This window comes from Neoarthrinium moseri (assembly GCF_022829205.1).
Source record: "Neoarthrinium moseri strain CBS 164.80 chromosome Unknown scaffold5_Wmoseri_CBS_16480, whole genome shotgun sequence".
Taxonomy (NCBI): domain Eukaryota; kingdom Fungi; phylum Ascomycota; class Sordariomycetes; order Amphisphaeriales; family Apiosporaceae; genus Neoarthrinium; species Neoarthrinium moseri.
The window spans coordinates 1,044,712-1,060,108 of record NW_026055119.1 but is presented as its reverse complement, the minus strand read 5'-3'; the positions used below and the strand labels follow the sequence as shown (position 1 = coordinate 1,060,108).

The 15,397-nt window shown below is 55.3% G+C and overlaps 4 protein-coding genes across 4 annotated transcripts; 1 reads left to right on the top strand and 3 right to left on the bottom strand.

Annotated features, from left to right (window-relative positions):
* Nucleotides 1-471: 471 nt before the first annotated feature.
* Nucleotides 472-6,036, bottom strand: JN550_002524 (uncharacterized protein; the record flags this gene model as incomplete). Its single annotated transcript, XM_049313829.1, has 1 exon — nt 472-6,036. The coding sequence occupies one exon, from the start codon at nt 6,034-6,036 to the stop codon at nt 472-474; it is 5,565 nt and encodes a 1,854-aa protein (XP_049175815.1).
* A 1,372-nt stretch (nt 6,037-7,408) lies between these two features.
* On the bottom strand, nt 7,409-8,818 carry JN550_002523 (uncharacterized protein; the record flags this gene model as incomplete). The annotated part of the gene is made up of 3 exons (XM_049313828.1): nt 7,409-7,812; nt 7,883-8,568; nt 8,790-8,818. The coding sequence occupies 3 exons, from the start codon at nt 8,816-8,818 to the stop codon at nt 7,409-7,411; spliced, it is 1,119 nt and encodes a 372-aa protein (XP_049175814.1).
* A 1,925-nt stretch (nt 8,819-10,743) lies between these two features.
* Nucleotides 10,744-13,851, top strand: JN550_002522 (uncharacterized protein; the record flags this gene model as incomplete). The annotated part of the gene is made up of 1 exon (XM_049313827.1): nt 10,744-13,851. One exon carries the CDS (start codon nt 10,744-10,746, stop codon nt 13,849-13,851), a length of 3,108 nt encoding a protein of 1,035 aa, XP_049175813.1.
* Nucleotides 13,852-14,433: 582 nt separating this feature from the next.
* Nucleotides 14,434-15,390, bottom strand: JN550_002521 (uncharacterized protein; the record flags this gene model as incomplete). Its single annotated transcript, XM_049313826.1, has 3 exons — nt 14,434-14,534; nt 14,592-15,300; nt 15,349-15,390. 3 exons carry the CDS (start codon nt 15,388-15,390, stop codon nt 14,434-14,436), a joined length of 852 nt encoding a protein of 283 aa, XP_049175812.1.
* Nucleotides 15,391-15,397: the final 7 nt, after the last annotated feature.

Here is a 15,397-nt window from a genome sequence, read left to right as displayed (position 1 = left end):
TGTCCTACGGGGCCGAAGGATCGGGGGTGCATATACTGTTGTTTCACCCTCAGCCTTGTCGATGTTCTACCACAGGCGCGGCCATAGGCTCTGACGACGTTAGACAACTGCATTAGCGCCGGGGATGAATCCGTTCAGTCTTCGGGACCGAGCAAGTGACTCAAACCTCGGTCTTGAGTTAAGCATGATTAGAGTTCCCCAAGTGAGGCAAATCCCCATGGCTACAAGCAGTCAAGTCCGAAGTATCTCAGTGGCGATGTAGATAGTTGCCCGAACCCAAGGCACGAATCGTATTGCTATGCATTTATGCCAAGGCCCGAGTGGAACCAGGCCTCATATTAATATCTGAGATTCGTTTTATACATAAAAGTAGACAAAGACTAGACTCCGTTCCATGACTTCCCAAGACATGGACGCCGTGCTTTATATACAGACTGAAGACAGCAGCCCAGATGACTGAAACGCCAGATATCAGGGCACCTCGCCCGTGACATACCCAATCTGTTTCCTCCCGCTCGCGGTAGCCCCATTACCCAGGTTCGCCGCGAGACTGCTCTGGCTGTCCACCAGCCTCTTCTGCTGCGCGATGCGGTCCTTGAACCTGCCGTCGGCGGCCTGGTCCATACGCTCAATCTCTTCGCGCTCCCGCAACCGGATGCTGCTCAGCTGCGTGGCGTTGCCGACGCGCTCGTTGCCGAGGTCCCGCTCCCACTCGATCATCCGCTGTTGCTTCTGGGTCTCGAGCGCAAACTCCGTGTCGCCGATCTCCTGCACCCGCCGGCGCGAGGCCTCGGTCAGCGCCTGCTGATGCGCGACCTCTTGGCTCTGCCTGGCGCGCTGTTGAGCCAGCGCCTTGGTGAAGAGCTCCTCCTCCAGTCGAGCCCGTTCATTGATGGCGCTGAGGTCTGAGTTATGCGAGCGTTTCTTTCGTGCATCCTCCAGCTCGGCTTGATTTGCCCAGATCTGAGCTTGAACAGCGGCAAGCTCCTTTGTACGGTTGATGGCGAGGGCATGCTCCTCATCCTCGCGCGCTTTACGGGCTAGCATTGCCTTTCGGTCCTGATCCTCGAGCTCCACATGCTTTGGCATGCCAATTGCACCTTCTGGTTGAGCGCCCGAATTTGCGTAGTAAACGTCTGTCCCACGGTTGGCTTTGAGGAGCTTAAGTAACTCGGGGGTGACATCTGTTTGCGGTAGAACGCGGGCCACGTATTGAGTTGGCGAGTACGTGAACTCTCCGTCTGTATACTGATTGAATGGCTTATTGATGAACTTCCACATGTCTGCGCGAAGAAGCACCTTGGTGGTAGTAAGAGGATCAGCAGATTCGAGGGCGAGGAGCAGGGCCGATTTTCCGTCCGAGTGGAGAGTAATGTCAGTATCCTGGAGCAAGAAGTTGATGCATTTCTCCATTGCCTTTTCCCGCAGAGCTGTGATCTCTCCCGAGTCTGCAGCATGGAGACACAGCTCACCGAGAGCGCTTCGGCCGCCATGCTGTGGGCTCGGAAAGTCAGGATCGTGTTTGTATTCAGCGAGAATCTGCATTGCCTGCAAATTGAGCTCGCGGGCGGCATTGTGCAACGACCCATCGTTCCTAGAGGCACCAGCAGCTAAGAGGTTAGACATCATCGTGATGGCCAGTTCACCGCCGACGGCAGACGCCATAGATAAGGGCGAGCGTCCTGTCGCATCTGTCACGTCAACCTCTGCGCCAGCAAGGAGAAGTGACTTCACAATATCTTGCCTTCGCGACTGTATCGCTAGCATCAGCGGCGTCGTACGTGATGTGCGTGTTTCGAAGTTGACCTTTGCGCCTGCATCAATGAGAAGGCTGATGACACCACTGCTGATCTTTTTCTGAGGTTGCAAAATCGTCCAGGTCAACAAGTTTACTTGTTCGTCACCCTCGAGTTCCGGTATGACCCTGGCTGTAGTGACTTGGTCATGGTAGTAGCCCACGTCAAGAAGAGCCTGGAGGATCTTTGTAGATCTTGGGAAGCGTGATAACGCGCGTATGACAACAGGTTCAGAACCTGGATGATTGAACATGGTATCGATGTGGTTGTCTCCGCCATGATACTCAGTGAAGAGGCTAATCGACTCATGCACCCGGTCTTCGTCGCCGTCGGTGTCGAATATCATAGGGAATGCCATTGTAAGTGCTTCTGAGTTCGGCTTCTCTCGCAGTAGCCTTCGCAACAACCCAGGGCTATCCTGAGTTGCAGCAATCTGGAGAGCCTCTCCACGGTTATAGTTGATATCAGCATCATACTTGAGCAACAGCTCGACGAAGCTATCGGCCACGCTGCCAGGATTTGCCGCATATACTCCCAGGACAGCCACAAAAGCCGACCCAACAGCATCTCCTCCAGCCCCTTTCCTCAGTAGACAACGCGCGATCTCGAGTCCTCTTTCTGACAGCCATGACTTTGAATTATCGGGGACGAAAGCCTTGCCAAACGCTAATGAAGCTTCCTCTGGGGTGATTTTGGATTCGAGCAGTTGCGTGAACTGGGATGCTGACAGTGTTCGCGTTGCATCAATGAGTGTTTGGCAGCCATTGGCGGTTGGTGATGCCCTGTTGGCCACCAACAACTGAATGACGCGCTCCTCCGGCTCTTCCTCGTTTACGACCTTCGTCAAGGCTGCGTGCACGGCGTTTGGCACAGGCTTGCCAGCCTTGAAGATCCATTCCAGTACGGTGAAGCGAACATCCCTGCTCAGATTCCAGCAGGCCTCCATCGCTTTCAGCAAGGTGTGCGACGAGGGCTTCTTTTGCTTGCCGCCAACTTCGCGGATGCCAAGAAGCATCTCAAGATTGTGAAGGAAAGCGCTGCTGGTCGCTTTCTCCACTGCTTCGCCCTCATTAAAATCAGGGCTTGCACCATACACTAATAGCAGTCTCACGAGATTGGTTCCGTTATCACCAAATCGTCCCGCCGAGACCAGTTGAGCATCGACAACCTCGCCCGTAACACCCCGTTGCAAGAGAAGCTTGAAGATATCTGCCCGCCGCGCAAGGTCGGATATCTCAGTTGCTGCCTGGAACCCCTTCTGAAGTGTTTGCTGGCTCACGTTTGAGTCTCCAGATAGGAGCATGCCAAGGACATCAGCAGCTCCGGATTTGCAGGCTGCGACTATAGCTTGGCCATCCTTGTGCTCGACGCTTCCGCCATTTTGAACGAGTATTGAACCGAAGTCGACATCTCCGTCCGAAGCCGCAGCGAGCAGGGCATCTGACACTACCTCACCAGACGCACCGGCCTTCAGAAGATTGCTACACGACAGACTTCGCGACCTTTTATTCTTGCCCCTCGTCGCTTGGGCGAACCCAGAGTTCAAAACATCCACCGAGAAGCTCTTCTTATGGAGAATCAGCTCCACGATGTCCTGCTTCTCCATCTTGATAGCCTCAATGAGGGCTATGCCATCCTTCGTATCTGCGTGGGCGAGTAAAGAGTTGATGAGGGGGATATCGTCAGGATATGTGTTTACCGCAAACACCAGAGCACGATTCACTTCCGTGGGCGGAATGCCAGCTTCCAGAATCCGTTGCGCAAACGTGAGACGATCCATCAAGTCCTGTATTCTAAGGGCGTGTGGCATGGCGAAGGACAACGAGTGTGGATTTGGTCGCGCGGAGAACAAGAGGTCGACCATCGGTCCGTCAGCGGCCGCTACGGCTCTGCAGAGGGCTTCGGCATTGTAAGCGTTGATATCTGCACCGTTGGCCAGAAGCGTCTTCAACACAGCAAGATTCCGCTGCGGTGGGGGAATTTTGAGTACATGCTGAACTTCGTCAACTAGAAGCTGACTCATCGTGCTCTTTGAGGATGTTCTCCGTAACAGAATGTCTAGTTTCTGGGCCTTCGCTGGACTCGACGGGACTTGGCCAAGGCTTTTCATAGCACGCTCGAGGGTGCCTTGGTTTGGCTTGCCAAGGGACAGGACTGTCTCGAGCAGAGCCGAGTCAGGATTACTGACTGCATTGACAACCGCACGACCTTCATTTGCGTTGACGTCGGCGTGACCGTGTTGAAGCAACGCAGCTAGTAAATCCTTGTCGACGGGAGCAGACTTTGTCAACGTCGCCAAGGCAGCAGAAACCTCGGGTCCTCCTTCAGCAGCGCCTACCCCGAGTAGCATAGTGATCATCTGAGTTTTCTTTCTCGGATCCTCAACTTCCATTGCCCTCGGTACCGCCTTTGCAGCGATCCGAGGGGTCGGGTTGCTCTTCAGCAACCTGCTCAGCAGGTTCACATCCTTCTGCGCAATGGCGGCTGTGATACCAGCACCTTCGTTGAAGTTGACATCGGCGTTGGACCTCAAGAACAGGGCAATTAACCGATCATCCCTATGGGGTGGAGTTTCGTCTATAACATTCTCCAGCGCCGAGTGAACACATGGGCCAAACAAGCCGGCTCCGAGGAAAGCTTCAGTAAGTTGAAAGCGGTCAAGTTTTGACAGGTTCCTAACACTGGGGAAGATTTGAGCCATGGCATCGTTTGACGGCGGCTTATTCGTTAATATCAGCTTCGCGATAGGGACGTTCTTGTTTTTAACGGCTATCTGCAACGCCAGTGCTCCTTTGTGGTCCGTTGAGGCGATCGCATGCCGCTCGAAAACCATGCTTCGTGGTCCTCTCTTAAGGTCTTGGTTCCCGACCATCTTGCCGCCAGGAAATAGGGGTGTCAGGAGTAGCTTCGCCGTTTCCACGTCTCCGGCCTCTGTTGCATCGATCAGCGCTTCATCCAGTGGCGGCCCGTTCGCCCCCTTCCGCAGTAACAAGCTAAGAAACGTATATCTGTCTTCGAATCGCATCTTCTTTGGTAGAAGCTCCACGCACTCTGTTGCGTGCGCCGAGCTAAGTTGCGACTGCCCGTTCAGCATTATGTCCACCAGGTCAAGCTTGCCTGTTGAAACAGCTTTCCGCACAGCGATGGCATCTTGATACTCAATCGATGCACCATACGAGACCAGGAGATGCACCATTTCGATAAAGTACGTGGCGCTGGCGTGTACCAAGGCCTGGGCAACGAGGTCACCTTCCGCCCCAGCGCAAAGCAAGACCTCTGCCATTGCCATCTTCTCGTTGGGGTTGATATTCTGGTGGGTCATAAGCTGGTCGAACGCCTCATTCAGACCAGGCTGGCTCGGGGGCTTATCTCCGAGAACCAGCGCCAGCACAATATCTCGTCGTCCAAGGGCCACTGCTGCCTTCAGTGCTGCTGCGCTGTCGTGGTTCCCGTCGGCTGTCGAACGACTCAGGGCCAGTACCGTATTCAAACACCCGGCTCTGGCAGCCTCGACCATTGATTGCGATATCCAAGCCTCCGGCGGCCGACCTTCCGACGACAAGATCATGGCCACCATATCTGCTTCGCCTCCGACGCCGCATGCGTGCCTGAAGGCATCCTGGCCTTCGGCGGTTTGTGCGGCACTCGCTCCGTACCTGACCAACATCTCGACAATAGATGAATCTTGATTCCGCATAGCTATCGGTAGAGCCGTATCCAGGCTCAGAGCATCGGCAAATGGCAGTAAGACTTGTACCATTTCCTTGTGCCTGTTCTCCACCGCCTTCTGGAGGACCTGACTGCGCTCGGCCAAGTCCAAGCTCTTTCTCCTTGATAACATGCTCGTCCGGCTTTTCTGGGCCAGGTTGACGTTACCACCAACGAGATTAAGTTTCAGGATAAGAGCCTCTGCCACACCGGGCGACCCCTTATTCGCGACATGCGTAACAAGAGCACTATAGATCTCCTTGTACTCCCAGCCCTTCTTCTTGGTGGTGAAAGCTCTAGAAAGACCGCCCTTGTTTTGCTGTGCCTGGTCTGTCTCGCGGTGCTGCTTGAGAAGCGCCTCCGCGTGCATATCATCGTTTGAAGTGGTTACTGATACGGTCCCCTCTGGACGCAGCAGCGGAGAAGGAAGCGGAGACGGGTCTAGCCCCCATTCACGACCTAATTCTTGAAGTCGGTCCTGCCGCCGGTCTTGGTTGGAGATATATTCCATGGTGTCGATTACTCCCGGCATTGTGACATGCGGACCGCCGGCGACGCGGTGATTTGACCCTAGTGATGCCGACGAGGGTTTGACAAGATGCCCGGCACAATGGTAAGTTGCGCGCAGTCAGTGACCGATAAGGTCCTGTCACCGAGGTCCTGATGTATCGGGTCAGAAGAGGGCGACGACGCGCAATGCCCAGGCACTATAGCCCACGTCCACAGAACATCTCACAGCCTCACGGCTGAATCAGCCTTGGGAAATTGGTGGAGAAGGGATTATGGTTTCTGGACACCGAGCTGCGACCGGGATCATGCAGCTTGGCGCAATGAGCTGTGCTGTATCTATGTAGGGATGTCGAGCTTCAAAAGAAATCGAAATCCAGAGAGTGAAGAAGACCAAGACCTGGACCCAAGAACTCGTGAAACGATCATCAGCAGACATGAGATGAAGGGAAGGAAAAAACGAGGAAGCTCGCCGGGCGATGAAACGATGAAACGATGAAACGGAGAGCCGCATTCAATGCGCCGTCATGAGACAGGAGTTGCTTGCCAGGCCACTGTGCCAGAGCTTGGCCACTTGCAGCAGCTCTCGGATGGGGCTGGGAATGGGATCCATGGATGCCGGCTGGTTGGCGAGCTGGGGGCTCCATTGGCGATGATCCCTGTGCACTGCCTCGACCAGGTTGGGACAAGCGCTGCCAAGCTGCTGTCGACTGGCTTGACAGGCATGAGAGGCACGCAGAGGACGGCAGCAGGATGGCCTAACGGCTGCAAGCTTTCCCCGTAACGAAGCTGCATCGCCTCAGATGAACGCATGAAGTACGCGGCCACCTGTGCATTTTGACGCCTGCCTACCCAAAGTCAATTACCAATCTCGACAGGTGCATGCATCCTGGGGTAGATTCCGGGCCGTAGAGGGCCATTGTCTAGTAGTCCGTTACTGCGGTTGGGCTCCATTTGTGAGCGACAACTTTACCTTTCGCGGTCGCTTGGGCTCGGACCCGACAGGCCGAACTGGACAGCTTGTTTGGCGTCAACCCTCGAACTGGTCCACTCGTGGTTGTTTTAAGGATTCGAACTTTCCATCCAGGATCTCGAGGTCATCGGTGAGGTCGACTCCATTATTTGAGCTGGGCAAATATGAAAAGTCATCGGAACTCGGCAGGGGAGCGTTGGTGCAAGACTTTTGACTCTGTTGTGGTTGGTAGTTGGCAGACATCGGAGTCAATACTACTGCTACACCGTGCAGAGGGGTTGCGCACGACTGGATGGCATATATATATATATATGAGTGTTTTGTCTTTTTGTCTATTCAATGCTATGCACAAATCGTAGGGGAATGCCGTGTCCTGCCTTGTCTACACCCACGACCAACAATCGCGCTCTGCTCTTGGTCGGAACTATGACGTCTTGGCCTTGACGGCGGCCAGCAGCTCCGGCGGCGGCTCCTGCCTGTAGCCCTTGGGGTTGTTCGACACCCATCGCCACAGGTCCTCGCAGGCGTTCTCCATGGTGAGCTCCGTCTTCCAGTTGAGCTCCTGGTTGGCGCGGGTAGGGTTGGCAGTCAGGTCGAGGACGTCGCCCTGTCTGCGCGGCACGACATCGTAGGGCATGTCGCGGCCAACGACCTTGCTGAAGGCCTTGATCATCTCAAAGACGGTGCTGCCACGGCCAGATCCCAAGTTCCATGCCTTGACACCGGGCTTCTTCTCACGCAGGTAATTCAGCGCAACCAAGTGGCCCTTGGCCAGGTCGACGACGTGGATGTAATCGCGGATGGCGGTACCGTCTCTTGAAGGGTAGTCTGGGGGGGTTTTTTTTTTTTAAGTAAGTTTATCCTCCAGCACTCTCGGGGGGTAAAGGGATCAGCTTACCATCGCCAAAGACCAGCAGCTTCGGGCGGTCTCCAGTGGCGACCTTGCCCAGCAGCGGGAGCAGGTTGTAGGGGACTCCCTGGGGGTCCTCGCCCATGATACCGGTGGGGTGGGCACCGGCGGGGTTGAAGTAACGCAGGTTGGCGCCGTTCCACTGCTCAAAGGGCTTGCCGGCCTTCTGGGCGTTCTGACGCTGGGCGTTGATAAAGTCCTCGATGACGCCCTCGACGATGGCCTTGGTGCGGCCGTAGGTGTTGGTGGGGCCGATGGGGCAGTGCTCGGGGATGGGAATCATGTTCTCGAAGCGGGTGGCATCGCCGTAGACGGTGGCCGACGAGGAGAAGACGATGTTGGTGACATTGTGCTTGGCCATGGAGCTGAGCAGGGACAGGGTGCCGCCGACGTTGACGCGGTAGTACTCGAGGGGGATCTCGGCCGACTCGCCGACGGCCTTGAGGGCGGCGAAGTGGATGACACTGTCGATGGCCGGGTGGGCGGCGAAGACCTTGTCGAGGGCGGCCTCATCGGTGATGTCGGCCTTGTGGAAGACAGGTCGCTTGCCGCAGATGAGCTCGATGCGGTCGAGGGCGACCTCGGACGAGTTGTAGAGACTGTCTACGATGACGACATCGTAGCCGTGGTCCAGCAGGGCCAGCGAGGTGAAGGAGCCAATGTAGCCGGTGCCACTGCAGAACGAACGCACATGTCAGCGCAGAACAACTCGGGGGTTCGTATGTGGTTTCTTTCGTTGAAGGGGGCGCGGGGCGCGGCCGGACTCGCTATGGCGATGGCGATGGCGATGGCGACAGCGACGGTGATGGCGATGGCGGGGTGTTGGGGCGAGGGGTTGCTCCCCCCGCCTCAAGCCCGTGGATGTGGAATCAGGGGCGCAACGGTCAAAGCTTACCCAGTGATCAATACAGTTCCTACAGCCATTTTGACGTCTGACGGCGAGTTCAATTGGGTATCGGCGAGGACTGAGGGCAGGAAATAACGACACTGTGAGGTGCGAGCGGTCAGGCGGGCTGAGGTCCTTACTCGCTATTATTTAAATGAGATTTATTTTGCCTTGGGTCGGGTCTGGAGGCTGTCTGCAGCAAATGAGGCTTGGTGGGGTTGGACAAACTCCCGTCCAAGTTTCACGCCCGCCGCCGCCCACGGGGTGGGCCTGGTCGGGCCTGGTTGGATAAGGGGATCAGTTAAGGTGCTCCGTTCCATCAAAGCTGGGCCTGGCTGCTTGACATGGCAATCAAGGGGGGAGGGACAATGGGGGGACAATGGGGGGGCAATGGGGGGCAATTGGGGCGCCGCCGACGGACGGCCGACTGCGTCTTGCGTGTCGACCCCTCCTGAGGGAGGTCCCTTGCCAACTTTGCCTCCCCTCCCTCCCCCATTCAATTGATCTTCCTCAGCACCTGGAGGTCCATAATAAATCTTCACCGCCTGTGATGGCCGCGGTCCTGATTCGACCAAGATAGCGTCGAGCAGCTCGTAGCGTTCGGCACGCACGATTCATGTGAGGGGTCTGACCAGAGTGTATAGCAGGATGCTACGAATCTCCAATGCCGTAGTCTGTAGATGCGGGAAACCCATGTCAACACTGCCTGCATTCATACCCGGCAACCTATAATCCAGCCTGTCTATCCGTATACACGGACATACATAGCCCAGCTACGGTGCCAATTGAGCTGAGGGATCATTGATACGAAATGAGCACCTACCCAACTTAGGTACTCGTTCAAGTTCGCAATCACCCACGCAAGGACCTGGGCAGACACCACTCGCTTGACCAGGTGATATGCTGAGCCATGACAGGACAGGTCAGGTTAGAATATTTTAAACCACTCTGGTTTCTGTACTGATACCCTGCGCTGCTTTGTCGCCGGTTGCTCAGTGGCTACTGCCGGCGTGGAGCATGCCAGGTGTTGAGTTTTGTCTTATAGCAGGCCATCACGTGACTGTCCCCGCCGTTCCGAGTGCCTGGTGCCAGCTTGGTCTCTTTGCGACCTGCAGCCGCCGATTGACGCGACGCGCCATGGGTCCAGCGAAAGCCGGCGCATTCCTGGACACCCAGCAACAATGAAATAGAGAGAGTCTCGGGATGCAACGAATTCGGTGACACTGAGTGGCAGCAGAGTGTCTTCCATCCCAAGCCATAGCCCCGCTTCAGACGCCTCTTTGACTTTCAACATGCGACCTTTCCCAAAGCGACCAGGAACAATCGTCTCTACGGCCGCATCCATGTCGCACCGAAGCTGCTAGACCATGAGATGAGATGCGCGTCGGTTCCGCAGCTCCAGGCTTTGTTGAAAGACCGACAATATCTTGACCTGGCGCCGGGTCCGGTCAACATTGATATTGACGACCATTGACGGCCAGAGCCAGTCGTTGTCTAGTACCTCTCCAGTACGCCTGCTTTCGGGAGCTCAAAGAACGAAAGCAGAGGATATCCCCAATCGAGCTACCGATTCACACATCAAGAAGCTAGTCCAGCTGGACCATTATCTATCAACTATCACCGTCACAACCTTACCGTTCGCCTTCCTCCAAAAAGTCGGGTTTCCGGATACCACTTTTATGGGTAAATAAAAGCCTCTTCTTTTTCTTCTCCCTTCCCCCGACTCACTTTCCCCTTGCTTGCTGGGCCACGCACGGCAAGTTCCTCACCCACGTATCTCATCTCAACTTGCAAATTCGCGGGTAGGACCAAGCTTCATGTCACCTGGACTGGCGATTAGCGAGAGGCGACAACAAGGTCTTGAGAATCCTAGTTATTTTCATCGCTTCCCCGTCAGCACGTCTCACTGACCACTATTTATGCAGTAACCTTGCGTGGCGCATCGAGCCACACCTGAAGCAAGATGGCTCCCAGGACAAGACAGAGCGCTGCCCGCAGGATCAACAACCAAGACGGCGGCGTGCCCCTTCCTGCCGCCCATGACGACTTCTATGGCGAAAATAATGAGATAGTCCCTGACCGAGGCGGCGCTGTGGACCCGACACCTGAGGAGGCTGATGACCAGAGAATCGAAGAGGATCTCTGGGAGCAGCTCTACAATGTGTCTTCCGGTCCGAACAGCAGTGCTCAAAAGGGCTCAGCAGCACCTGCCCCGAACTTTCCACGCACCAACTTGCTGGGTACTGACGAGATTGGGCCACTGGGGCGTACACGGCCCCCGTTGCCACCCAACTACCAGCCTCACCAGGGCGACGTGTGGAATCTGACGGACCAAGAAGCACGCCGGAAACTCGTCAGAGGTGGCCTCCCGAACCCGTATGAGACGCCCTACGCTAGCAGACGACACCCTTCTGAACCGCCTTCCACTTTGGCCTCGAAGTATGGAATGGCAGGTGGGTATGCATCTGTTCTTTCAAACCGAACCTTCAGCCTCGAGGATGATCTCTTCGATTCAGCCGACGTTCGTACGCCCGTACTCAGGCCAACGCCCCATGTGGTGCGACCCGAGTCTCTTCCTCCACAATCTCAACCAGGCCAGCCAGAGGCTCCAACCCAGCAACCTCCCCCCGTTCGAGCACCTATCTTGGAGGAGCCAGAAATAGAACAGACGGTACCGGTAGACCAACGACCTGTACGCAACGCTGATTCACCCGCTCCGCCACTGTCGCCTGCTCAGTCACCGTCACCGGACCAAGCACTTACACAGCAGCCTATCGTTGATGATTTGCCGCCTCAGCGGGCTCCTAGTCAAGCACCAAGCGTCCATAAGCTTCCTACGCCTAGCGAAAACACCACTAGCAGTGGCGGGCGATCTAGATCTTCACCTATGTCTACTGTTCACACTGATGGCAGCGATGGTGGATTTAGGTCTCTAAGTCGATCAGTGAGCCCATCTGCAAGTTCCACCCAGTATGTCCCTCAGATGGATGTGCAACGGACGCGAGAGTTGAGTGATCGCATGGCATACACCAAACCAGATAAGGTGCAAGGACCTAAGGATCCGTACCCCTTCACCACTCAATCGGACCTTACTCCGGAGCAAATACAGCGGGCCGAGGATCTGCGTCAAAGAATGAGGTTGCCCAACATGGATGACGGCACCATCAAGCCTAACCCGCCATTCCAGAAGCCAAAGCCTCCGTTGTACCCGGATGTCAACCAGTCTGGCCCACAGCCTTCTGGTGGCAATCAATCCAAGGCCCCAACGAGACCACCTGCTGTGGTCAAGGACGTGCCGAGACCGCCTCCCCAGCCTTCTGGCGGTGCTCAACCCAAGGCCCCGACGAGACCGCCTGCTGTGGTCAAGGACATCCCTCGACCACCGCCCCAGCCCTCTGGCGGTACCCAAACCAAGGCCCCAATCAGGCCTCCTGCTGTGGTCAAGGACGTGCCGCTACCACCGCTACAGCAAGGTCGTGCGCCACGGGGGCCTGTTCCACCGCGTCCGGAAGGCCTGATACCTCCGGGCGGCCCATCATACTTAGATACCATCAAGGAGGCGGCCCAAGAATTTGCGGCCACCGTCTGGCGCTATTGGTGGTTGCTACTCGCTCTGGTTTTCGCAATCGTGGCATTTCAAGCAAGTCGCGACCCAGAATTCGATCTGTCAGAAATCACGGGCGCTGTTCGATCCAGGCTACCAAATTGGCCGTCATTATCTACTCAAAGTGCACCTGAAAGTTCAGAGGTCAACAAAGTCATTCGGGACAGCATGAATGAGTCTGAAAGTGAACAGGCGGTGATTGTCGTACCCAAGGACAAAGACGGAAAGAGTTCTGTCCCCTACGAAGTATGGGAGAACATCAAGGCGTATTCGAGAAAGGACAAGGATTTGTTGTCTGAATTTACAGGGCCCAACTGGACTGCGATTAAAGAGCGATTGGAACAAGAGGGCTACATCGGAAATGCAGAAAGAAAACCCATCTTCACGAACAAAACGGGTATGGAGATAGCGGAGGGATGGAAATCGTGGCTCACAAGTAACCAACATGAGGTGACCAAGCTTCTGGGCCCATCTGTGAAAGAGGAAGTCAAAAACATGACAGAGAAGGAGCGAAAGGCCACACTCGATGAGGTCAACAAGACATTGAAGGACAAGAACCTGGTCACCCGTGACGAGTTCGACGAGCTTGTCGACAGCATCGTCAAAGAAGGGTCAGGAAAGGAGGTACAATATCTCTCCGAGCGCGTCAAAGAACTTGAGGAGAAGCTGGAAAAATACAAGCATGACCCACCGCCGGGTATGAGCAAATCACAGATGGCGGCCATAGTCGAGGCTACGGTCAAGAAATACGTCAACGACCTGAAGTTGGATGCTGCTGCTAGTGCAGGAAGCAGGGCCACGCTCGGGCACCTATCTGGAAATGTCAACTTTTTCAGTGTGGGATCAGGGGCGGTGATCGACCCTACTCTGACTTCTCCCAAGTGGAAGGTGCCTAGGTATAAGCACAAGAGCAAGCAATGGTATGATCGCGATGGCTATAAACCGCTGCCGGCCGTCTTTGCCATCATGCCGTGGACCGAGGAGGGTGAGTGCTTTTGTGCAGGACCAGACATCAAAGGCCGCGGCGTGGGTACCAACAATGTCAGTATTATCATCAGCCGGGATATTATACCACAGCATCTGGTGGTTGAGCACATTCTACCCGGCGCAACCCTGGACGCGGGTGCCATGCCCAAGGACATTGAGGTCTGGGCCACCTTCGAGGACCTGCACCTGCGCCAGACGGTGCAGGCGTGGTCGGAAGCCCAGTTCCCGAATACGCCTGCCGAAAGGATTCTGCACCAGGGCTTCGTCAAGATTGGCCAGATGACATATGAGGATCGCACCACTGGCGACGGTATACAGCTGCACCGTCTGAATAGGGAGCTTGAGAACCTCAATGCACAGACGAACCATGTGGTGGTTAGGGCGCTCAACAACTATGGTGCAGACCACACATGTTTCTACAGGATACGTCTATATGGGGAAGTGATGGAGAGGAACCTCGGCTTCGACGTCTCCGTCTAGGCACGAGATGACCAAAGAGACGTGTCTGTACAGTACGTCATAGCCATACGGAAGTAGAAGTGTCAACGACGCCCCTCGAACAATCTGGGGGTGTATTAAGGGCGACGAATCGCAATGCACATGGCTTGTTGCGAAACAGAACAGCGCGGTTTATTGTGCAAAGGGCGAAGGGGACACCTTTTGGTAAGGTGGTTGAATCATGCGCCTCTTTTTCATCACCATCAGAATCATTGCATCACTCCAGAAAGGGGGGGTCAGAGGGTGCCGCATCCATACGAATTGATAAATCACGGACGGAAAGGGAGTTCTGCGACGATCGACGCACTGGGAAATGGAGTTTCAGGGGTGTCTATTCCAGTGCGATCGATGATACCACCAATTTTCACTGTACCTAAGTAGCCTGCAATTGAATTACTCAAGTTTTCATCGCTTTCTCTTTTCCCATATTTCGCTTTATGTGGTTTCGAAAAGCATTTGTGAAATGCTGCTACTTCTCCAGGACTTACGTGTGGATATAATCCGTCTGTCACAAGTGTAGCACCATGGTCGCTGCCGTGCGCCGCATCTAGGGAGCTCTTGATACTACATAGAAGCTATCACAATGGCTTTGCTGGAATGATTCACTTGCTGGGCCTCCGCCTTCTCCATGCTGAGGAGCAGCTGGTTCGTACGAATGATGAGTTCTGTACAGCATCAGTCATGCCTATGCGATCTTGATCGCGGAGCCCAGAGTCTCCTACCTGTGTATTCCAGCACATAAGACACTGGAGCTTCTTCACCTGGCCCAAGAAGAACCGGTGCTGGCGTATCTGGTTTCTCAACGACCTTCAGTCGCAGACCAAAATTGTGAGCAGAGTCGGTCCAGAGGATAGACGAATGTGACACATCTGTCCTTGCCGACTCGCTTGGGCCAAGCTCTGTCTGCTCTGCCAGCCAATCCCGCCATATCCTTATCACACTCTCGATGATGTTGACGCAGCTGAGGAAAAGCCCGCGCTTGGGCCCGACTTTGATGACGTTGATCACAGTGCATAGTTGAGAAAAGAGTTCGGCGGCGTCGAGATGAACGTCGAGAGAGGGCGACTCGACAATCGCGTCTTTCGTTCCCTGGACGACATCCGACGTGGGGTACCGAGCGCGCGGCCGCTGGTTCTCCTTCTCGAGCACGGGGCGGAACCGCGAGTAGAGACCGTTCATCTTGCGCAGCGTGGGCTCGAGGCCGGCGCTCTCAAATTCATCCGTATCAATATAGTCACAGAACATGTAGGGGGTGGATATCTTGGCGCTGGGATGGTAGCATTCCAAGATGAGGTCGTGGCCCTGGAGCGCAACCGCCTCGACGAGCCGGGCGTAGTGAAGACGGGACACTAGACCGTAGAACCGCCGGCAGGTGCCAGCCAAAGGCAGCAGTGATTTGGTGCTAAATAGCTCGAGCACCTGGATCAGGACCTGTCTCCTCATCAATCCACGTAACCATGGAGACGTGAATATACACACCTCATTAGGCAGCGTGTCTATACCAGCTGTCGTGGTTGACATTGTGAGT